The sequence below is a fragment of the Protobothrops mucrosquamatus genome, unplaced genomic scaffold, assembly GCF_001527695.2.
Source record: "Protobothrops mucrosquamatus isolate PMUCROS unplaced genomic scaffold, P.Mucros_1.0 scaffold865, whole genome shotgun sequence".
NCBI lineage: Eukaryota > Metazoa > Chordata > Lepidosauria > Squamata > Viperidae > Protobothrops > Protobothrops mucrosquamatus.
In genome coordinates this window covers 154386-178343 of record NW_015387120.1, presented here as the reverse complement: position 1 = coordinate 178343, position 23958 = coordinate 154386, and the positions used below count along the sequence as shown (strand labels likewise).

General features: G+C 42.6%; 2 protein-coding genes across 2 annotated transcripts; one reads left to right on the top strand and one right to left on the bottom strand.

Annotated features, from left to right (window-relative positions):
* The first annotated feature begins 4265 nt into the window (after nucleotides 1-4265).
* Nucleotides 4266-10625, top strand: CILP (cartilage intermediate layer protein). The gene is made up of 6 exons (XM_015819160.1): nucleotides 4266-4527; nucleotides 5056-5241; nucleotides 5722-6036; nucleotides 7209-7317; nucleotides 7560-7717; nucleotides 8141-10625. Exons 1-6 carry the CDS (start codon nucleotides 4266-4268, stop codon nucleotides 10456-10458), a joined length of 3348 nt encoding a protein of 1115 aa, XP_015674646.1. The 3' UTR covers nucleotides 10459-10625.
* A 1585-nt stretch (nucleotides 10626-12210) lies between these two features.
* On the bottom strand, nucleotides 12211-17932 carry MTFMT (mitochondrial methionyl-tRNA formyltransferase). The gene is made up of 8 exons (XM_015819166.2): nucleotides 17721-17932; nucleotides 16451-16573; nucleotides 15987-16089; nucleotides 15339-15414; nucleotides 14902-14993; nucleotides 14076-14157; nucleotides 13244-13326; nucleotides 12211-12818 (listed from the first exon to the last, which is right to left on the bottom strand). The coding sequence occupies exons 1-8, from the start codon at nucleotides 17930-17932 to the stop codon at nucleotides 12603-12605; spliced, it is 987 nt and encodes a 328-aa protein (XP_015674652.2). The 3' UTR covers nucleotides 12211-12602.
* Nucleotides 17933-23958: the final 6026 nt, after the last annotated feature.

Here is a 23958-nt window from a genome sequence, read left to right as displayed (position 1 = left end):
GGTTGAACTGGGGTACACTTGGCACTCTCTGAGCTTGGTGGTTTTCTTGCAGACGTTTCATTGCCAAGCAAGGTAACATCATCAGTGTTAGTAGGGAGTGGGCTTTGCAAAGAGGAGAAGAATGGGAGGGGGGAGGACTGTGGGGTCCTTGGTGCTCTCTGAGCTTGGTGGTTTTCTCGCATCATCATTAATGTTTGCTCTGAGCAAAGCCCACTCCCTACTAGCACTGATGATGTTATCTAGTTTGGGTCATGAAACGTCTGCAAGAAAACCACCAAGCTCAGAGAGCACCAGGGACCCCCACAGTCCTTTTCCTCCTCCCCACCTTCCTCCTCCACCCCCCCATCTCCTCCTCTCTGCATATTCCCCTTCCTTCTAGCACTGATGATGTTACCTAGTTGGGTAATGAAACGTCTGCAAGAAAACAATCCAACTCAAGAGAGCACCAAGGACCCCTCCCTTCCAAGCAATTCCTCCAACATGGAGATTGGTTTCTTTTTTCCAGAACTTGACATCAAATAAATATTTTACAATCTTTCCAATTTGGTGGTCAGCATTCTTCCTAAAGATGGGCTTCCCACCGTGAGAACTATACCCACTCTCTCCCTTGCAGGCATTTATACAGGCTCTGGTTTCCTCGTGTTCAGAGCAGGTTTTCCATCTGGATGGCTCAGGGCCACCCCCCTGAAATCCAAGCAGAGCTATAAAAGGGACCCTCCTCCGCCTTTAGGAAATGCTGAAAACAGATGCCTTGAACAGGACTTCGGAAAAGGCTGGAAAAGCGGGTAAGCTTAAACACTTTCTACAATTTAGAATTCCTAGATTTCAACCGAACGGAACGACACAATTCGCAGCCAAGCAGGCGAACGATTTCCAGTGTTACCTGCAGTAGATAACGCTGTAGTGTAACATTATTATTATTTTTTTTATTTTGCAAACAAAGGCAGAGGGTAACATTATTGTTAACTGAGTGTCTATTTAAGGAAAGTGTTTAGGGAGGTGCAGACATATTTCTCCATGTAACACAGAGCAAGGTATGACCCTTTGCATGGTGCTTTATCAGCCTGGGCAGAAGGTTAGGACTGCAGGATATATTTTTTTTTAGATGGGAAGCAGTTTGAAGGCATCTCAGAGCAGATTCAAACACGGGGATTATTTTATTTTTATTTTTTTTATTTTACCGTATCTTGAATGGGAAACTTACGAGGAAGCTAACCGGGATGAAAGAATTGTTTCTAATTTGTTCCTCTCGTGAAGGCAATTTAATTCTATTCTGTACTTATCCTTGCGCAGTTAATGTCAGGAGTTTGGGAACGAGTTTCCCCTCGTTCCCATAAGTTAGACCAGGGCTGAACAACTCATTTTCTAACATTAGAGTTGGTACCATGTCCAGCTAGATGCTGAGGGAGAAGATTCCCTGGTCATGAGCTCATTGTTCAATTGCCTACTCCCGAGAGAGTAGTTAGAGGAAAACTGGAACAAAATCCTTTCAGACCAAGTCCATACTGATGTAAATGTGTCTTGTTTTCTCCTTCCCAGATTGTCCTTCCCTTTGGAAGCCCAAGGAGACTTTAAAACCAGAGTGCTTGATGATCAAGATACATCTGATCGGCTTGGAAATTAGCGTCTGAGAATCCTGTTCTGGAGTTTAAAGGATGATTGAACTACAGAGGCAGCTTCTGCCTTCCTTCCTTCTCCTTGCAGTTGCCTGCATTTCTGGTGAGCATGGCTGACCTTCCTCAGATGCTCAAAATGGCAGGGTTGCTACACACGTGATCACGTGTCACGGAGCCAGCCAACCTAGAACTAAGGAGAAATTTCCTGACACTTAGAACAATTAACCAGTGGAACCACCTGCCTCCAGAAGCTGTGAATGCTCCAACACTGGAGGTTTTTAAGAAGAGACTGGACAGCCATTTGTCTGAAATGGTATAGGGCAGTGATGGCGAACCTTTTAGAGACCGAGTGCCCAAAACCCACCCCACCTGCCCCCACCCTGCCCACCCTTTCCTCTTCCCTTCGCTCCCTCAAAAATCTAGAAATCCCTTGCTTCAGATTAATTTGAATAATCCCATTTTTTAAAATCCATATGTTTATTGTTCCTCTCTTGTTTAAAAACCTTATTTAGTATTTCGACAGTACTCTGGCACGAGAGACGTTTCTGACTGTTTTTAGGAACAACTGCAGTGGATCTGATGTATTTTTGTTAACAAGTCTAGTTTGTTTATTTAAACAATTTATATTTTCCCCCGCCCCCATCTCATTTTTACAACTCAGAATAGTACTGAGTTAGTTTTTTTTAAAAAAAGTAACACAGAAAGCCAAAATAAAACCAAAATTAAACCAACTCTAAAAACAACGACACTGATTAAACAATATTCAGTGTGCCAAGATGGACAACAAATGACGTATCGCATTTAGCCTACGTGTTGGGTTCACCCTAATTTTTTGGCCCCAGCATTTTGGGGGAAAGCCAGATTTTAAACAGTCTATTCTCTCTCTTTTTTTTCACTTTTTCAGCATTTTTATTTTTTTGGTTTCTGTCTTTCCCCTCCCTAAGGTGAACGGATTTTAAAACAATCAGTTAGCTGGATCTCCGCTGGACGAAAACCCTACAGCCTTTTGACCAAACACAATTCAGACAGTAAGTCATTTCCCACTCCAGGCAGTTCTGTTTTAAGAAAGAATTAAGATGCCATATGCTTGCTATTATGTCTTTTTAAAAACAAATTAAAATGGCTTAATTGATGAAAGATCCTGTCAGTCTGCCCCTATACTCCTCGATAATGGAAAACAGATTAATCCTAGCTACAGCCTAATTTATTCTGGCTAGCACCCCGAGTAGCAGATTGTCTCCTTCTGCTAAAAGTTAAAACTTTTAAGTGTACACTGGTTGTCAATATCTTTGTCCAAGTTTATAAGGCAGACATTGCCTGACATCGTGAATTCCAAGGGGGACTCTCAGCTTTGCTAAGTGTTTATCAAGCAGCTTACTCTGAAGATTAATGTTAGATAAATTGCCACAAACGCGAAATGTTTGAAATAAAAGATATCTTTCAAAGCTATGTGCAGCCTTTATCCCCATCTTGAGTGAAATACACAGGGTCTCCCAACCACAAATTCTGTGGACAGAAGAGGGTTCCTCCTGACTCCATCCTACATCAATATGTAGATACTCAACAGCGAGACACTGGTGAAGCAGACACAGCAGCGCCTGCATTTTCTGTGTCGCATGAGAAAAGCACATCTTCCTTCCCCTGTCCTTACCACTTTCTATAGAGGGCATCCTGTCATACAGCATCTCAGTCTGGTTTGGAAGCATCACTGCTTCAGACAGGAAGGTGGTGCAGAGAGTGGTGAGGACAGCAGAAAAGGTTATTAGCAGTTCACTCCCTTCTCTCCAGGACATGGCGTATAAGCGATGCTTCAGCAAGGTCCACAAGATTGTCTGGGATGCTACACATCCTCTTCACGACCTGTTTTCCTTGTTACTTTCTGGGAGGAGGGGGCTCCGTGGTATCTGAAGCAGAACATCCAGATTCAATGACAGTTTTGTTCCATATAACATGAACCTCGTGAACTCTCAAGTTTCCTCTTTCCGTTATGTATTCAAAATGATTAATATTTATACGTATATATATGTATGGGATGTATATATATAGAATTTCATTTTTGACATGGGCCAGTGTGCTCAATAGTAAAAAATGACAATAAAGGTTATCTTATCTTATGATTCTTTCTCCGCTACCTTTAGTGCTTGAAATCAGTGTGGCAAAAACAGAAATTCCAGGAAATTGGATAGTAGGTGGGACAAGAAGCTCATAAGGGACCTTCCCTCGTTTCTTCGACTGTAAAGGAGATGGTGGGAGAACTGCATGCTTGCAAGGTTCTATTAATGTAACATTACAATAAAGTAAAGTTAGCTAAAGGTAATCCTTGACTTACAACCACAATCGAGGTCAATAACGGGACCCCCTCTTCTTTGTGGCAGCCTCTCAAAATATTGGAACATGGCTATTTCTTCTTTTCTTTAGACTAGCCAAACTCAAGTCCCGCAGCCGTTCTTTGTATGTTTTAATGGAAATGGGGAACCTTTTTCCAGTGCCACTCTAATTTCGAACAGTCACTAAACAAACGATTGCAAGTCAAGGACTGCCTGTACTATGGCCGTGTTTCCTGTCTGGTCTACTTGATAAAGGTGACCATTCCCCTTTCTGTGGCCGTACAATTTGCAGCTCATCTTTCTCCCTTCTTCAGACCGAGAAATGTGGACCAGCTGGTTCAACATTGATCATCCCGGAGGGAACGGGGATTACGAGCGCCTGGATGCCATTCACTTCTATTACCGAAGCAGGGTGTGTCCAAGACCCATCCGGCTTGAAGCCCGGACCACCGACTGGGTCCCCGCGGCCAGTTCGGGCCAGGTGGTCCACTCCAGTGTCCATGAAGGGTTCTGGTGCCTGAATAAGGAGCAGCCCCTGGGGCAAACATGCTTCAATTATGCCGTGCGTTTTCTCTGTCCTCCAGGTAAGAATAGAATAGAATAGAATAGAATAGAATAGAATAGAATAATAGAATAGAATAGAATAGAATAGAATAGAATAGAATAGAATAGAATAGAATAGAATAGAATAGAATAGAATAGAATAGAATAGAATAGAATAGAATAGAATATTTTTCAGGAGGGGGTGCAAGTAATAAGAAAGGCAATACTATGGGATGTTGATGCAAGGGATCTATGGGAGGACAATGGGGGAGCAGCATTTTAGGAGGAAGATCCTAGTGGAGGCCTTGGTGCTCTTCTTGAGCTTGGTTGCTTTCTTGCAGACGTTTCATGATCCAACTAGGTAACATCATCAGTGCTAGAAGACAGTGGGGTTTGCCTTCTAGCACTGATGACGTTACCTAGCTGGGTAATGAAACATTTACTTAATCACCAGATTCTTCACTCCACAAGAAGAAGGTCATTTAGTTCTAGCACTTCCTTTTCAAGTCTTCTCCGACTCATTTTGCTCAACCTCTTAAGAGAGCTGCTGGCTTGTGTCTCCTTCCCAGGCTCTTTGGCTGGCCATTCCAAATCAGTTTGGTCTTCGTGGTCAACATGGAGCCCCTGTTCTGGAAAATGTGACCAAGCTGGGGTGCAGAGTCGGAGAAGGACGTGCCTTGCAGATACTTTCATGGATCCACGCTGCAAGGCCATCAGCGAGGAAGAGAGGGGTTGTCTGGGACCCCCTTGCACAGGTATTTTCTAAGAACTTGGTGACTGTGAAATTGAGTTTAGCAAGATGTGTGGAGCCAGGGCATCTAAAGGTCTGCATATCTTAAAAGTGGCTGAGAAACACTAAGCCAGGTGTCTCCAACCTTGGCCCCTTTACCACGTGTGGACTTCAACTCCCAGAATTCCTCAGCCAGGGGCCAAGGTTGGAGACCCCTGCACTAAGCTAAACAATTCATCCGAAGATAGAGAACCTGTGGCTCTCTAGATATTTCTGAATGTCATCTCCCTTCTAGCTCAGCACTGATTATACTTGCAGAGTTGCTGAGACCTTTTGCGAATTTTTGTGAGGTTTAGAAAAAAAAACCCCTTCTAGAAGATTCACTGGTGAAAAATGACTGGTTTGTTTGCTCTTCCTCCTCGTCTGCTTGATTTTAGAGAGAAAGAGACAAATATATGTATATATAATAATCTGGAGTAACTCATGCTTTTCTTCCACATTTCAGTTTGCAACATGACTTGCTCCAGGGGTTGGGAGAATGCCGACTGCAGTGCATGTTTCTGCCAAGAGCATTTACTCCGTGGCACCGTTTCCCTTCAAGATGGTGCCCCGGCAGTTGGAGCCCGCCTCTATCTGCAAGCGAAGCCATCAAAGTTCTTAACAGAGTCAGACCACAACGGGGCATTTGAAGTTCCTGGCCTGTGCCCTGATGGAAAAACCACGCTGCAAATTAAAAAACCCAAGTACACGACAGATGTGATCACTTTGTCAGAGAGCGCTGAAAATTACTCGGCCGTTCATATCTACTTGAAAAGAGCAGGTAAGGAATCGTTGGGTCCCAATTCAGTGGCAGAAGAGATTTCATGAGTCCTGGGGTTCCACAGGATTGTAATAGCAATAGCACTTAGACTTATATACCGCTTCACAGTGCTTTACAGCCCTCTCTAAGTGGTTTACAGAGTCAGCATATGCCCTCCCCCAACAATCTGGGTCCTCATTTTACCGGCCTCAGAAGGATGGAAGGCTGAGTCAACCTTGAGCCGGTGAGAATCGAACGGCCAAACTGCTGGCAGCCGGCAGTCAGCAAAAGTAGCCTGCAGTACTGCATTCTAACCACTGCGCCACCTTAGCTCTAACCATCGTGCATGACCACCACATCTTCTACAGAACATGTGTAATCAAGATTGCCCCCACAGTGCATACTCATGTGTCATGATTATGCAGAAGAGAGGGACTAGGGGTGATATGATAGCAGTCTTCCAATACTTGAGTGGCTGTCACAGAGGAGATTTTATTTTATTTTCCAAAGCACAAGAGGTCAGGACAAGAAGTAACGGGTGGAAGTTCATTAAAGAGAGCTTTGACCTAGAACTAAGGAGAAATTTCTTGACAGTGAGATCAATTAATCACTGGAACGGCCCACCTCCAGAAGTTATGGATGCTCCATCACTGGAGGTTTTCAAGAAGAGACTGAATGGTCAATTGTCCAGAATAATATAGGGTCACCTGCTTGAGCAGATGATTGAATTAGAAGATCTCCAAGGTTCCTTCCAACTTCATTATTCTGTTATTCTTAATTAATCTATGTTCTATGCTCTAACAGCAGAGAGATCTGTCAAAATCTCTTTGTCTCAGCCCAACCCATCTCACAAGGTTGTTGACTTTGTTGAGAAAAAAAAAAAAGAGGAGGAAGGACTTTTAGATATGTTTGCTGCCTTTATATGAAGCAAGATTCATCTGCCAATTGAATCGCGTCAACCTTCCCCAACCTGGATCCCACGTCGATATGTGGACTTCAGCTCCCTAATTCTCAGCAAAGATCACGCTGGTGGGCAGTTCTAGGCACTGAAATCTGTAATTCTGTAAGGGGTTGAGATTGGCAATAGTGCCATATGTCCATCTCAGAGGCTCTTCCGGATAAGAAGGAAATATGGAGGTCAGCCAAACTTGGCCATTCCAACTGGTGAGGGTTCAAATGCTTTTCTCTTTCAGAAAAACCATACGTGACGACGCACCCAGAAAACAAGGCGAGAAGAGAAGGTCAGAGTGTGTCGTTCTGTTGTCATGCCACTGGAAATCCACCCCCTGGCAGATATTTGTGGTAAGAAAATAAAATGGGGTTGCAGGAGGAAATCGCATGACTGCAGGGAGTGCTGCCATGGTGGTTAAGCGCAAGGACGGATTGTTGGTCACTGTTTTTCAGTGCTCTTGTAACTTGGAATGGTTGCTAAATGGATTATTCCAGGTTGGAATAATGGAAAATAATTCTACAACTGCTCTGCTCTAGACACCTAGAAACAAGAGAGTTTTGTTTCTGAGTTGTCCCTCTGATGTTTCTTATAGGTTCCACAACGATACGCTGCTGGACCCTGCCCTCTATAAATATAAAAGCAACTTGATTTTGAAGAATCTGAAGATGAACCAAGCCGGACGGTATTTTTGTAAGACCAGCAATGAAGCCGGTTCGGTCAAGTCTCAAAGCACAAGGCTTTCTCTCATAGGTGAGCTGTTTGGGGGATGACCTCAGATGGACCAAGAAATAGGTCAGGGGCGGGCAATCAATTCTTCCAAGGGGCCGCATGGGAAACCGGGACTGTTGTGGAGGGCTGGACCAATAGGGCTGTGAAGGTAGGTCAGCATGCACACATGCACGTGCATAAATTGGGGAAAAAAATAGCTTAGCATTTTTTTTGAGTGGGGTAAAAAAATCAAGATGCCCATTACTCCCTCTAGAAAAATCAGAAAGTCCTGGTCTCACCTCAGTGCATGAAGTTGCCCACTTGCAGGTTCCTCCTGTTCCGTAATGTGATCTTTGTAAAAAGTTACATACCACCAATCAAAAGGTGGCCTGTCCCTGCTTTAAGACAACTCTACCAGTGGAATGGCCACAACTTGATAGTAACATATGGAATTGGTTTTAACAGCAAAGAACGAAGCAGCCTGCGACTCCAGGCCTGAGAGTTATCTTATCCGACTGCCCCACGATTGCGTTCAGAACTCAACCAGTCCTTCTTTCTATTACGACGTTGGAAGATGTTCACCCACTACATGCTCCGGGATGTTACGCGAGGCTTTCTGGTGCAAGGACACTATTGCTTACTGTTGTGGGGTCTCCAAGATGGAAACGCGAGAAATCCCCTGTGCCGGCTACACACTTCCCGTCAAGGTGACCGTGGAGTGTGGCTGCCAGAAGTGCACCGAGGTCAAGGTCACTGTGCGAGGAAGAGCTGTGGCTTCTGATACGGGAGAGCCCCTGCGGTTTGGTCATATCTATATGGGGAACAACAGGATCAGCATGACGGGCTATAAGGGCACCTTTTCTGTGCAAGTGCCCCCAAACACCGAGAGACTGGTCCTCACCTTTGTGGACCGCCTGCAGAAGTTTGTAAACACAACCAAAGTGTTGCCGTTCAACAAAAATGGCGGGGCGGTTTTCCACGAGATCAGGATGTTAAGGAAAAAACCACCGGTCACACTAGAATCCACGGAGACCAATATGATTTCCTTGGGAGAAATGGAGGGAGAAGATCCAGTAGCTGAACTTGAAATCCCTCCCAATACGTTTTACAGACTGAACGGAGAACTCTACGCCGGGAAAGTGAAAGCCAGCGTGACTTTCCTGGACCCCAGAAATGTCTCCAGTGCAGCCACGGCACAGTCTGACTTGAATTTTGTAGATGCTGAAGGGGACATGCTTCCTCTGCGGACGTACGGCATGTTTTCTATGGACTTCACGGACGAAACGGCCACAGAGCCACTCAATGCGGGCCAAGTGAAGATCCACCTGGACTCTGCTCAGATCCAGATGCCGGAACATCTGCAAGGGATGAAACTTTGGTCTCTGAATCCGCAAACAGGTTTGTGGGAGGAAGAAGGGGATTTTGAACTGGACCACAGCAGGCGTGGAAAGAGAGAGGAGAGGACATTTCTGGTGGGCAACATGGAGATACGAGAAAGGAGGCTTTTCAACTTGGATGTTCCTGAAAACAGACGGTGCTACATCAAGGTGCGTGCTTACCGAAGCGAGAGATACCTGCCCAGTGAACAGGTTGCCGGTGTGGTTGTTTCTGTTATCAACTTAGAACCAACCCCAGGATATTCTACCAACCCTAGAGCTTGGGGACGCTTTGACAGTGCCGTCACTGGCTCTAGTGGCGTTTGTGTCCCAGCTTTCTGTGATGACCAAAATCCAGAGGCCTATAGTGCCTACGTCATGGCTAGTCTCGGGGCAGAAGAACTTGAAGCGGTTGCCTCCTCTCCCCGGCTTAACCCTTTCGCTGTGGGAGTGCCACAACCGTACCTCAACAAGCTCAAGTACAGGAGAACAGATCATCTGGATCCCAACGTGAAAAAAACGGCATTCAGGATCAGCGTGGCCAAGCCTACTCCCAACATCGCTGAAGAGGGTAACGGCCCCATATATCCATATGAAAAGCTATACGAATGTGAAGTTGCTCTCCCCACTGCAGCTCACTTCAGGTTTTACAGAGTGGAAGGAGACAAATATGACTACAACACCATTCCTTTTAATGAAAATGATCCTGTGAACTGGACAGAAGATTACTTGGCTTGGTGGCCCAAGCCAATGGAATTCAGGGCGTGTTATATTAAAGTGAGGATCAACGGGCCCCTTGAAGTGATTGTGAGATCTCGCAACACAGGGGGCACCCATCCATGGACTGTCGGCCAGTTGTATGGCATCAGAGATGTGAGGAGCATCCGTGCTCTGGACCATCCTAACCTTTCAACGGCGTGTCTAGAATTCAAGTGCAGTGGCATGCTGTATGACCAAGAACGTGTTGATCGGACGCTGGTGAAGATCATCCCCCAGGGCAGCTGTTACAGGGAAAATGTGAACAACATGTTGCATGAATATCTGGTAAACCACCTCCCAGTTGCAGTGAATAATGACTCCAGCCAATATACTATGTTGGCTCCTCTCGATCCGCTTGGTCACAACTATGGGATCTATACCGTGACTGATCAAGATCCTCGGACAGCCAAAGAAATAGCTCTGGGACGATGTTTTGATGGGACATCTGATAGCTCTTCAAGAATTATGAAGAGCAACGTGGGCATAGCATTAACGTTCAATTGTCACGAAAAAGACACTCGAGAAAATGTGTTCCAGTCTCTACGGAACGTGCCCAGCAGGTTTCCAGCAAGCCCTTCTAGAGAGAGAACTGGAGTAAGAAGACGAAGTGAAATTCCTCTGGTTAGAGTCACACAAAAAGTCCAGTAAGCTTTGGTACCCCTTGCTCCTGAAGAGCAGCATGTGAGAAGCCCAGGCCCACCTGTTAATTCATGAACTAGAGACGAGCCCGTATGACAACACACATCCTTCCCACTAGTTTTTAAGAAGAGTTTTTATTAAACGGTTTTGCACATGCAATAAGAAATATATACAAAGAAAAGAAAAAAAACAAGCAAGTAAAAGAAAGAAAGAAAGAAAAAAAGCAGATAATCCTTGCCAATATTGATGGATATGGGAAGGTTTTGCATGTCCTTCACGGTATTTCATTGGCCTTCAGGGGTCCTCAGAGACATGCAAGAAGCATCTTCAAAGAGCCAATGATGAATCAGACTAGGTTTCCCCTTCTGGCACCATCCAGGTGTGTTGACTTCCATCATATTAATTCCCAAGTAGCATGGAAGTTGTTCCCTCATACCAGGAAGAGACGGGGAGTCTTTAACTTACAACCATTCATTTAGCGGCCAAAGTTACAACGGTCCTGACAAGTCCTTGCACTTACGACTGTAGCAGCATCCTCAATCGTGTGAGTAAAATTCAAGCGCTTGGCAACCGACATGTATTTACGATTGTAGCACCCGGGAATCACATGATCGCCATTTGCGACCCTGCCACTGGATTCCAACAACAAAATCAAAGGGGGGGGGGAGGCTGGACGCACTTATTGATCATGTGATTCACTAAGCAACTGCAGTGAATTGAATAAGCATGGCAAAAAAGTCCTAAAATCGGATGTGTACACTTAACAACTGCTTTACTTAGCAGTAGAAATTCTGGCCGCAGCTGTCTTGAGGATTAGCTGTACCAGACTAGAGGCATTCAAATTATACGTTTCTTTAAAAAAAATAGGCAGCTGGTAGCTAATAATACCTGTATAAAATTGAGTCATTTGCATTTGGGGTATTAAAAGCCATTTCTGGGGAATCACAGCACCTCTAGGGCTGGATTCTCCTCAACGGGATGCTAAACTTGTTTTATATTGAATAAACCACCATTGGTTGGGTTTGCACAGTATGTTAAACCACAATGCTATTTCTTTGGCTTTGGCTTAACAAGTTGAAAGGCGCAGCATTGATGACTTACTGCCTGAAAGAAATTCTTGAATTCAGCAATAAAATTAAAGACGATAAATTTACGTGCTTTATTTTTTTAAATGTTTTGCAAATGCTTTCACCTGGCTACGTATCTGCCAATAGGAATGGCTCCCTCTACTTCAGCCCAAGCCACCAGTAAATGCCTTCTGAGTTAAAATTTGCTGATCTGAAACAGCACCAGTTTTAGAATATGATACTTAAAAATATTGCTGGTGCAAACTGGCTGAATCTCATCACTGCCATTACCGGAGGGTGGAAAATGAGATCTAATTATAGGACGGTTATTGAAGGCACGGTACCACTCGTTCAGGAGTTTGCCTTTTTCACTGGATGGGTATGTGTTTGTGTGTGTGTTTCATTGCAACAGGGACTGTGGGTATAAGTGAAAAACAACATAGTAGCAACTCTGTCCCTTGCAAAAACCGTTGCAACTAAGGGCAGCCCATTAGATAGGGCAGGAAAAAGTTGCAAAAGGAGATGTTGGTGAGGACTGAATTAATACTTCTGTGTACAGCCGTGTGTGCCTACTCTTGTCTATCCCCACTGGCTACAATTCTTAGCTTTTCTTCAATGAAGTTTACTTACCAAGAGTTCTTGGATTCTCATCTTGGAGATTCTGGATTCTGAAGGGCATTAGGAACAGATTTCTACATTATATTACACAAGTCGGCATTCTAAAATATCAGCCATTGCAACGATTTGCGTGACACGCCTACGCAAACATGTACAAAAACCATTTATTCTTCAAGAATACAACAAGTGTCCTTAACTTAGTGAATCCTGCTCAGCTGTATTTTAAGTTGGAAAAAGATGGATCCAGTTCCTGAAAAAAACCAGACTTGCAAGGCTGAGAGTGTTTTGAAGCTTTAAATAGATAAACACACTGTTCAGGTTACTAGTCCTTTGTGTTATCCACTCCACAATATCATCTGCATAGCATTGTCTTTGCCATTATTTATTTTCTTCCATGTTTCCTGTCAGTCAATTCTAGGGCAAATTTCACACGTTTCCAATTTGCCTCTTCATACAGAGTTGGTACTTTCACACATTACTGAAAATTGTATCAGAATTATTCTGCATACTCAATGAACCTTTTAACTTCTTTTTCACTGGGGTCAGCTTGAGTGTTTGAAACCGGCAATTCTTGAGAGCCGTTTGAGAATTGTTCTGTGGCCAAGAATGTAAGTAGCCATTGTAGAAGTCGGTTGCTGTCAATTTCTTTTTATGTATAATAGTTTTGACTCCAACCCAACCTTCCTAGAAAGGGAAAAGAGGGGAGAGAATGCACCCACACATACAAAAAGCTGAGCAAAATCTGCAAACCCATCAGGAGTGATTCCATTGCAAGAAGCTTAGGTGGAGTCTAATATGGGATCCAGCATCCTGGCATTGTTAGATTCCAATTTAAAAAACACATTTTTGATTTGTAAAGGGCAACTTAGAAAACCTATGGACACTCTTCAGAGGAGACCAGGGGACTGAGTTGATAAGATTTCAGTACTAACAGTTTGTTACTCTCAGTTGCGAGGAGGGACAGTGCAACCAAATAAATGCGACACAGGCTGCATTTGACTGGCATTCTCTTTCCTCGTCTCTCCAATGAAATGGAAACGGCACACATTTTGAGAGCCCATTTGCCTTTAAAAGGACTAAGAACATCACACGTACACACAAAAGCTTACCTTGCACCGGATCACCAGGATCTTTAATTGTTTGTGGTACAACACCAACCCTGGAATTGCCTCTTTCTCGGCTACAATTTTATCTGTAGAACATATAAACAGTTAGGCCATTCTTGCCTCTGCAACAGTAAAATCCAAGTTCCAAAGTGTTACGAAAATCATATTTGGGTTAACTCTTCGAGGGGAAGGCTGATTAGCTTAAATAAAACGAACGATCGAACATATAATTACAACTATTACTTGTATGTACACTGAGAGCTTATGCACCGAAAACAAATTCCTTGTGTGTCCAACCACACTTAGCCAATAAAGAATTCTATTCTATTCTATTCTATTCTATATTCTATTCTTCATTCCTCTATTCTATTCTATTCCATTCTATTCTACTCTATTCTGAATTCTATTCTATTCTAAATTCTATTCTATATTCTATTCTATTCTACTCTATTTTGAATTCTATTCTATTCTATTCTATTCTATTCTATTCTATTCTAGTCTAGTCTAGTCTAGTCTAGTCTAGTCTAGTCTCAATTTCCTATACATTGTCACAGAGGGCAACCGAAAGAATATTCCTCACTTTTCTTTGTAGGTATCAACCAGAGAGCAATTCTTTTCATGCCACATTTTTCTACAGATCAAAGACAAGGGCTTTAATGTTCCTAGAAAGAAGAATACGCTTGAGCAGTCTGATTCCAACAAGAAAAAAAGAGGATTTGCAACAGAGGAAGTCAAAATGTGTTCAGTTTTGTTTCACAGACCATCTATTGTTATTTAGACACTGCCACTATTAAGATAACTCTTGATCAGAGTGCTAAGGGTTTCTCATAAGTACCAGTAAAATCTGGTAGCACTTCCTCTTCTTCAAAGTCCAATAGTTTTACACTGGAACCCATCCACAGCGTCTTTAGAGGCATCTGAAAACATACAGCATGGTATAAGTTATATAGTTGCAGAAGGTCACAGATATTTCAGTTAAATTATTCTTGTTCACTTAGAACACAGGCGAGAATAGAATCTAATTCCCACTTGTGTCAAAGTTAACCGACTAGAATAGGGGTGTTCAAACTTGGCCCTTTTATGACTTGTGGACTTCAACTCCCAAGCCTGGCTGAGGAATTCTGGGAGTTGAAGTCCACAAGTCATAAAAGGGCCAAGTTTGAAGACCCCTGGACTAGAAGAACCAGGGCTGTTTTTCCTCCCGATCCGGAGGCAAGACAAAGGTGAACATTTTACACACTGAAATGCATTTGGTTTAAGTAGGAAGCTACTCTACCAGATACTGTATTTCAACTGCATTTTAACTGGGAAGGAGCCCCAGCAGAACCAAAAGAATTTGCGTTTTGTCTTTGCCAAGTTAAATTCTGAGAAGGAACCCAAAATTCAGTAAGAGGATCTCAAGCTCTTCTTACTCATTCTTAGGGCCCACTTGGATGTATACTTCATTTTATTCATCAAATAAAAAAAAATCCTGCAATATTTGCCTATTTTTTTTAAAAAAAATTACACTGTTAATTCCAGAATATATAATTCTGTTCCCACCACCAACTCGATTTCATCCAAGGGCTGAAAATAATATTATTATTTTTTTTGTAAAAAGCTGCTTCTGAATTTAAATGTATCGCTGATAAGCAGCCACTTCTCTGAGAGGCTGATCTTACCATGGCTCCTAAGGCACGGTGCATCCTTAGTATCTGCTCAGCAGTCTGTCCTTCCCACTGAATGCAGCTCATTGCAACAGTGACTTTAGGAGCTTTAGAGGAAAATAAAAGAAAAGCAACTTCTTTTGGCCCTGCATCTTTACACATTTTAAATGTTCTTTTCCCAGTAACATTTAGAAGCGATTCCTTTCTCTTGACAAAGTAATAGGTGTTCCCTCTTCTTCCCTCTTCAAATTAAGGGACATTCAGCTTCCCTGACACTCTCAAAATTAACCCTTGGCTGCCAAGTTTTCAACTTAATTACAAAGTATTCGAGTTTAATAGGGAGAAAGGAAGGCAGGGGAATCATGGAAAAAGTATTACGACGGTTTACTTAGCAATGGCTCAGATCATAGCTAATTAATATCTAAACTACACATGAAACTTGCGATAAATACCGTTTGTTACTCCTTCTTTGGGTTGTTCTTTCTTCTTGGTTAAACTTTCAGGTAAGTTTTGCAAAACGGCAATCAGCTGAGAAAAAAAAAAATCCAGAATGTGTATAATGAAGAACAGATTCTCCTTCTAATCAACAGGGGTTGCCAAGAGGCAGTACATGACCCATTTCATCTTTATTAGGATTTGTCAGATATAGGTAGCCAGATGTTATTCTATGAGGTTCAAACCCTCTACTAGAAATTGAATTTATGGACTTGTTGCACTTTAGGCGGCTATAACCAGTGAAATAGCTTCAGGAACTATCCAGATTGTATTACAGTTGTAGTATAGCAAGGCATTTATAAATCTATCAGAATGGTTTACACCAATCCTGGCTAGGCAATTCTAGGAGCTGCAATCCATACACACTAAAGTTGCCAAGTTTGAAAAACACCAGTCTTTGCATTCTACCTTCTTTTAAGTTCTCAGGGAGAAATTCAGATTTTATTTCAGATAATCCTTAAGACTGGTTGCTTAATGACTATTCAAAATTACAATGGGCCCAGAAGAGGTGCTTTCCAACTGATAATACATTTTTGGCATTTATTTGTATCTCCCGTAAGTGTTTTCACCGGGCTAAGGGTGATTAAACAAAGGTATTCATTTACCATGTTTGCACCTTCCTTGGATAACAATGGCTCCAGTTCTTTTGCTGAGCAACGGGGTGGAACCGCAAATTCTTCTTGTTTTATAATTGGACCCACATCAAACCTGGAAATAAAACATATTGCAGATATGCTTTTTGTCAGGTTCTACATGGGATCTAAAAAACCTAGAAAGAGGTAGTGGAGAGACTGAACAGCATTGATACAATTATTTAAAAAAGGATTTTAGTAATGAGCTTTGGATCTTAGAATCATAGGATTGGAAGAGACCTTGGAGATCTTCTAGTCCAATCTCATGCCTTGTGCAGAAATCTTCAAACCATTTTGGGCAAAATGTCCCGTCTTTTCTTGAAAACCTCCAGTAATGGAGCACACACAACTTCAGAAGTGCAGGCTGTTTCACTGCTTAATAATTCTCACAGCCAGGTGTTTTGCAGACTGGATGCTGAATGAAACAGCCAACGTACCTCTTAGGTCTAATCTGCATAACTGTGACCCCGGTTACTGTATCTCCATGAAGCACGGTGTGGACAATTGGTGCAGGGCCACGCCACCGCGGAAGATAGCTGGGGTGGACATTCAGCATGCCGCTGTGTCAAAATATTGGGAAATTAGAACAATACTTGCACTTCGGTAACATTTTCATTTATTGTATTTTTATACTGCTGGATTTCAAAGTGACTTCCAGACGTTTTTATGATAAAACAATTAGTTAAAAATTCAACGAAGTAATAAGCACAATATATAACGCAGTGTAGAAGGGAAGAGTAATTTTTGACAGTGTTTTTTTTACTGATATCTCTGCAATTCTGGCTTATTGCACTGGCATGTTTTTCTTGACCTTGTGGTAAACTGCAATAAATTACAGATAGTCCTAATTTAGCCAATGCTTTGTTTAGACAATATTCACAGTTATGAAGGTGATGAAAAAGTAACTTTGCAACCAATCCTAGCAATCACAACCTTTGCAGGTGTACAATGCAAAGGAAAGCTGAAGTAAGATTGTAAGCACAGTTGTGGTTTCACTTAGTGAATGCTTTGTCATAAAGACCCAGTTGCTGGTCCCAACTGTGGTTGCTAAATGAGGAGTGCCTGTATATTGTTTTTACGGCTGCATTGATTATTATGCATATCAGCACTTGTTCATGACTAAATCAGTAAAGAATGTAACCTTAAGAGATTATTAAAAACACTAAACAAAGTATTTTAGCACAGTGAAAAAGAAAACATTGCCAGGGAAAAATGAGAATGATATATTAGCTGAATTCCAGGCAAAAATTGTAGGAACTTGAAATCGTTACCATTCTTGATCAGAAGTAGTCAGGTCGATGCCTGATTTGAATAACTCCCATAAAACTCTATGGCCATGGAAACTGTATCAACCTGTAATACTGAAAGCAATTCTGAGCTTCTTCTGCCATAGTTTATGACAGCTGCAACTCAGAAACATTTGCAGTGCTACAGGTTCCTCAATCCCCCTACACTTTGCACTGGAAATTTAGTTTTAGAAGCATCAGTAAATTTATGGGCAAATTTGCCCACTAGATGACATAAGTTGCAAACATTACAACAAGTTAGATACCTATGCAGGAATTGTTATAAGGAACTTGGCCCTTCCACCCCTGTATATAATCAAACATTATAGAAGGCAGCCTTTCCTTTAATATAAAAGAAATAGTTGTGTGAGGAATACGCTAAGAAAATGAGTAGGGAGGGGATGTTTGTGATAATTCTTACTAGGGGAACTTTAGGATGAGGTCCTCACTAAGCAGACGTCCAAATGATGCCACCACGCCAACGTCAAAATTCTCACAGGCACCTACATCTGGCCAGATGTGGACAGGAAGATGAAACTGCTCTGCATACTTCTTCACAGGAAGTACCTTTGAGTGACTGGGTGGCAGGGTCACCACCTCCAGGTGATCCACAAGGTGATCTGGCCTTGGCATTCTGCCTTTGCAAGGGATCAAAAACAAGACATGGACACCCTTTAAAAAGACTTAAATATTAAATGTGCTACTTTAATACCTGGATTCCCAAAGAAAGACAGGAAACTGCATTTTATCACAATAAAGTGCTTATCTTAGGAACCTTTATGTATTCACTTGGAAATCTGGGGAACCCTAAATTGTCCATTACCCAGACCTAGGTTTTAATGGCATTTCTATATTTAAAGCAAGTATTCCTCACATCTCAGCCTAAAGTCATGTGTTGGCTGACTTCAACCCTGTTGGGCTGATAGGAGCTGGTTGGTCAGGGACTTCCGCCTGTTGCAGATGTGGCACCCCATCCCTGGACCTTCCCATTGATTCATCTCATTTGTTCTCCATTCATAAACTCATTTAAGAATAAAGGGGGAGTGGGAGATTTTTGGTGTATTAAGCCAAGCACAGTTGTGGCACTCTTACGCCGTTGAATCAACTCAACTGCTTGCAGCACTGTTTCCCATCCTCAGCAACTGTCAGATGTTGTGTGGACTTCTTGTCTACCTCAAGCATCCAGGCGACGTTTGTCCCAAAGGTGCTTTTCCAAAAGGCAGCTGGACTTTCTCGCTTTTCTTTTTTTTCTTCGACAACGTTTCGCTTCTCATCCAAGAAGCTACTTCAAGTCTTCCTGGACGTTTTCAAGGGGGAAAAAAATAGGGTTGCCAGGTCTGCTTCCAAAAAGCGGGGGTGGGGGGGGGGGGGTTAAGTAGTAAAAAAAAGTAGACTGTACAGCTTTAGATTACGTACCATTTCATCGTAAAGCTTTTGAATAAAAAAAATGTCCACTATTTTGTGGAAAAAAAATAGTGAACATAATGTGAAAAAAGTGGACTGTCCACTCAAATAGTGGACACCTGGCAACCCTAGAAAAAAAAAAACCAGAACAAGAAAGTCCAGTTGCCTTTTGGAAAAGCACCTTTGGGCTGTGTGGACTTCCAATTCCCAGAATTCCCCAGCCAGCATGTCTGGCTGGGGAATTCTGGGAGTTGAAGTCCACACCTCTGACAGCTGCAGAGGTGGGGGGGGTCACCGAGATTGGAGTGACCCTCAANTTGGCAAGGCTCCTCCATCCGGAAGACCCACCGGGCGGCCTGGAGCGCTCGGAGGATCTCTGCGGAGAAGTGGTCGGTGCCGAAGAAGAGGACTCGCCAGGGGGGCTTCTCGCGCCCCGGGGCCTCCCCCGCGGGGGTCGCGTGGCCCCTCCCGCGGCCCCCGCCCCACCCGCCCCGCCAGGCTCGCAAGAACCGCGCGCTCATGGCCGCCCCGGCAGCCGCTTCCGCGATCGGTTCGACGTCGCGCCCTGATGACGTAGAAGAGTTTGAGCGGCCCACGTTCCATCCCTGAGCGTAGTAGTCCAAGGCGAGCTCGCCGCGAGGGCTTCTGGGATTGTTCGCGCCCTGGGCTTCTCGGGTAGCCATAGCAACCGGGGGCTCGCCGTACCCATGGCGACCTCTGGAGCCTCGCTTAGGGAAGACTGTCCAGTTGCGCGTCAAAGCAGCCACGTTCAGACAACTCGCTTGATCTAGTAGTGACTCTTTTCTCGATGCCCACAAAGATTATGCGCCAGTTGCTATTGTTCACCCAATAAATGCAATGAGCCACAAATAAACGAACCAGGGTTAGCAGGAAACGGGTTTAGCCTGCAAACGGAAGACTTGCCATTGTTTAGCAGGATGGTGGGAACCCAGCTGGAGTGTTAATGCCTCTTTGCAACAGGGAGAAAGCTGTATCCAACTGTTGCATTGCCTTTCAGGCAGAAATTCAACAGGCAATGCTTGCCGAGAGAGGGCATGATATCTGCTGTTTCTTCCTAAAAGCTTAACAATCTGTAGGAATAGTTTTCAGCATTTAGATTTTTTTCATTAAGAAAGGGTTTCTTCATCAAGAAATTACTTTGATTTAGATAGGTAGCAGTGATGATTATGGTGAATCTTGAAGAGGGGTAGATATTATAAGGATTTAATCTATCCTGTGTTTAATTTTGGTGCGCCTGCATTTAAATTGAAGGTCTGTTTTAAACTGACTCCTGCTTTTAAGTTTCGTGCAGATAAGGAATTGAGAACCAGAATAATAACTGCAAAATGTATGATTCTATTATCTCTGCTTTTTTACATTATTTTATAAAACAAAATGATCAGGCTGCAGGTTTTTGGGAACTATGTGTAATTTAAAGCATTAAAAAAAACGGTCCTGCTTTTTGACATCGTTTTAAATTACCTTGCAACCTACGAGTGCATTATAAAACTATAGTCCAAAACTGTTGCTTATCTCCATTATAGAAATCCAATGTCTCTTAGGTTATAAATTAATAAAAGAAACAAATGAATTAATGTAGGTTTTTCTTTTTTTTAAAGATAACTTTTAATGTCAAAAGATGTGACCCTAGACATCTATCCTCAGACATACAGGCTACTGAGTGTGATGCATATATGATTACAAGCCTAGTTACTCTGTAACCAAAAGCTTAGGTTAAAGACCCTGCAAAGAGAACAGTTTCAAGGACTGATAAACCAAAGTAAATATACTAAATTCAGATTGCACTTTCTTCTGAGGCATATCAAGGGCAAAAGTGGACAGAAATAAAATCTCCGAAGATGTTCTTGGCATGATTCCTGCTGCTTAGTCAAGCAATAATGAAATGCAGTGCAGAATTCGTAGCAGGTTCCGATTGCTGATCTGAGAAAAATAGGAGAAATGCATCTAAATGCATATAATCTTCTGCCTGTATTCTCGAAGGAGATAAAATGAGCTGAGAACGAAGCTCATCAGGGGGGGAATATTGTGCCTGTTGAATATATGTATCTCTATGCTGATGTCACAATTACCCCATTGGCAGTTTGAGTCAGAAATAAGACTATATAATATTCGGCAAAATAATATAATCTTTGAGGGTTGTATTGCACAGTGCCTCGTCCAATCAAGTCATGAAAAGCAAGGCAGGGGAATTCTTTTGCCCAGCTTCCTTTCTTTGTTTTTTTTTAAGGAAAGCCTTGTGGTCAACTCTTGATCCCCTTCTGCTTCTCTTCAGATCTTTCCCACTTGAAACTGGCATGAAATTACTCATACTCCTTGCCTGAAGTTCCAGCAGCCAATGGTCTAAAAAGTTAAGATGGCAACTGCAATGCAAAATTACAGTTTTTTGAAGGCTAAAATCCATTTTTTGCTTTTGAGTGGCATGGGAGTGAGGGACACACCCTGAAAACTTCATTGGGAAGCAGACAAATGATGAAATATCACCCCTTCATCATGATGCAAACTATCCCTTATGCACTTACGATGCAAGTACAAACTAATGAAGCTTGCACTGTGATTTCACAATGCACTTTTCAGGATTTTGGCATCATTTGGGTTAGCAATAGAGACTTACAATAGATAGATACATGATTATTGCTTTATTTCATATTTTATTTATTACTAAATTTCTATCCTGCCCATCTCACCAAGGTGACTCATCTTTAAATAAAACGATGAAAGCAATTCCATTCTTTGGACATGCTAGGACACGGTGACATGTACAAAAAGAGTCGGGATTCTGTTGTGATGGCACAGTGCTGCTTTCATCAAACAGATTAATTTGACACACAAACATACCCATACACCCATGGAAAATACTGGATGGATCGATAAAAAGGTAGGCAGAGATAGAGGTAGAGATAGAAAGATGATAGAAAGAGAGAGCATGTGTCTAAAGCAGGGGTAGTCAACCTTGGCTCTTTTATGACTCGTGGACTTCAACTCCCAGAATTCCTGAGCCAGCTGTGCTGGCTCAGGAATTCTGGGAGTTGAAGTCCACGAGTCATAAAAGAGCCAAGGTTGACTACCTCTGGTCTAAAGAAATGGAGATGATTTTTGTCAAATAAAATCTAGTGTCTTGTTCTGGAGCATCTTAAAAGAGAAGTGGAAATAAGTCTCACTGGAGAGATTATGTGTCTAGCTATGGACTGGTGGTATGCTTTCATTTTGTGACCATGGGACAATGTCACTGGAAATAATGGCATTTGTGTGAATTAAAGAAAAAACTTTCAGAAGAGGAATGGCTTTTTCTGTGTGTGGCATTTTCTGGACCAAGACAGAATCATGAGTCTCCCTTTTGACAAGCAGCCAAGAAGCTCTGATTGGGGAAAAGGTTCACTCACCTTTGGCGAGAGGTTGCGTGGGTGTGACGGGTGTAAAGACTTTGAAAATGCCTTTTCCCTGGTTTACAAGTTCTCTTAACTCCAAGGGAGGGAAACGAATGACTGCATCATATTAGTTACAGCACCTGAAGACGTGAATGCGATGGTTCTCCCAACCTGCCAGATATTCTGAATGCTGCACAGGGACACGGTTTTCCAACGCTGAGGATCACATCTTGCTGTCTTCCATTCATCTGGGCCAAGCTACGCATCTTTTGGTAAGTTTCTTCTTAAAGATTGGACAAGTAGAGCAAAAGGAAGGTAAGAAAGTTTATGGGGCGAAGAAGACAATGACTGGATTTTAGAAGAGAGGGGAGAGGGAAGTGTAACATTTGAGCCAGATGTGTGAAAAGTGCCGAGATGAGCTTTTGAGTTCGCTGCTCATGCCTGGAAAGACTTTGATTTCCTGTCCTTTCATTGGGTCAGCGACTTTGTAACTTTGGTGGAATCTGTCTCCATTCAAATTCAGATTAATCCCTAGGGCATATGTCTGTGTTTGCTTGCACATGCACTGGTGTGCTTCAGTACATGCTCCTTAGAGAAGAAAGAGGTACAAGGCATACTAATAAGCATCATCTAAGTGACTGAAAGACCAAGTAAGCACCTGGTGAAGCACAGTTCACCATCTTCAGATTGTTCAAGGGGAAAATGTATAAATCACTGCCTTCCATTTATATGTGGTTGATCTCCTGCTTCTTTTGAGTTTTTTATTTCTTCTTTCTTTCTTTCTTTTTTCTTTCTTTCTTTCTTTTTTTCTTTCTTTCTCTTTCTTTCTTCCTTTCTTTCTTTCTCTGTCTTCTTTCTCTCTCTCTCTCTCTCTCTCTCTCTCTCTCTCTCTCTCTCTCTCTCTCTCTCTCTCTCTCTCTCTCTCTTTCTTTCTTTCTTTCTTTCTTTCATGTTTCTGCTCCATTCAAAAAGTCCATTAAAGAAGGAAAGACATTGAGAATATAAGTTCTGTCAGGAAGACCCTGCAGAGCAGAGTCAGATAGTGTATGGAAATGAAGTGTCCCCCTCAGGGAAACACAGGGAGGCAGGATAAATCAAGACTAATAACATTTGGGTGCATTCATACAACCAACCATGCTTGATATTTGATTTTTCAGGTTTGTGCAATATATTGAATCAGAAGTAAGCCAAGCGTGGGATCTGCCTTACATGCTCAGCCAGGGAAAAACCGCCAAAATTAAGAGAAATCATATTGTATACTGCCACTCAGCCTAATGTATACTGTCTCTTCAGCTCTTTACCTGACTGTGTTGTGTTACACCGGATATGAACCTTATGGGCTGCAGAGGGAGACCAGTGGGGCTGATATTCAGGGTAAAATGTACTCTGAACTTCATCCTTGCTATAAAAATGCAATGAAGTAATGCATGAATTAGAGCTATACTTACAGAAAAAGAGAAAAAAAAATTAGAACATCACGTACCTCTTTCGATTCTGGTTTTTGTCCAAGGATCATTCTTTTAGTCATGCAATCTGAACTTTGAGTTGTAAAGAAGGTAAAGGAGAGGAATGTAGCAAGAAAGAGATTACAGAGGTCATTAACAGAGAGGGCCTATGGCTTCATGCCCAGACAGAAAAAACTGAGGTGGGGAGGAGTGTCCTTGAAAGGCATCCCAGGCAGAATTCTCACTCAGAGCAGGAAAACTGCCAGCGGCGGGGAAACAATTGCTCCGAAAGCAATCGCCAGAAAACAACTTCAAATACCCTCATTCTCCTCCTCTTCCTCTTCCTCTTCCTCCTCCTCCTCCTCCTCCTCCTCCTCCTCCTCCTCCTCCTCCTCTTCTTCTTCTTCTTCTTCTTCTTCTTCTT

What these genes read in the sequence shown, in the direction of transcription:
- MTFMT (XM_015819166.2), bottom strand. Translation starts at nt 17,932, where the DNA reads ATGCCAAGGCCAGATCACCTTGTGGATCACCTGGAGGTGGTGACCCTG. An exon ending in AGTGCTACCAGATTTTACTG is followed by an intron (nt 13,327 to 14,075) that starts GTACTTATGAGA and finishes TATGTTCTACAG; the next exon opens with ATAAAATTGTAGCCGAGAAA. An exon ending in TCCTGGTGATCCGGTGCAAG is followed by an intron (nt 12,819 to 13,243) that starts GTAAGCTTTTGT and finishes TTCCCTTTCTAG; the next exon opens with GAAGGTTGGGTTGGAGTCAA.
- CILP (XM_015819160.1), top strand. Translation starts at nt 4,266, where the DNA reads ATGTGGACCAGCTGGTTCAACATTGATCATCCCGGAGGGAACGGGGAT. An exon ending in GCGTTTTCTCTGTCCTCCAG is followed by an intron (nt 4,528 to 5,055) that starts GTAAGAATAGAA and finishes TCTCCTTCCCAG; the next exon opens with GCTCTTTGGCTGGCCATTCC. An exon ending in TCTGGGACCCCCTTGCACAG is followed by an intron (nt 5,242 to 5,721) that starts GTATTTTCTAAG and finishes TCCACATTTCAG; the next exon opens with TTTGCAACATGACTTGCTCC.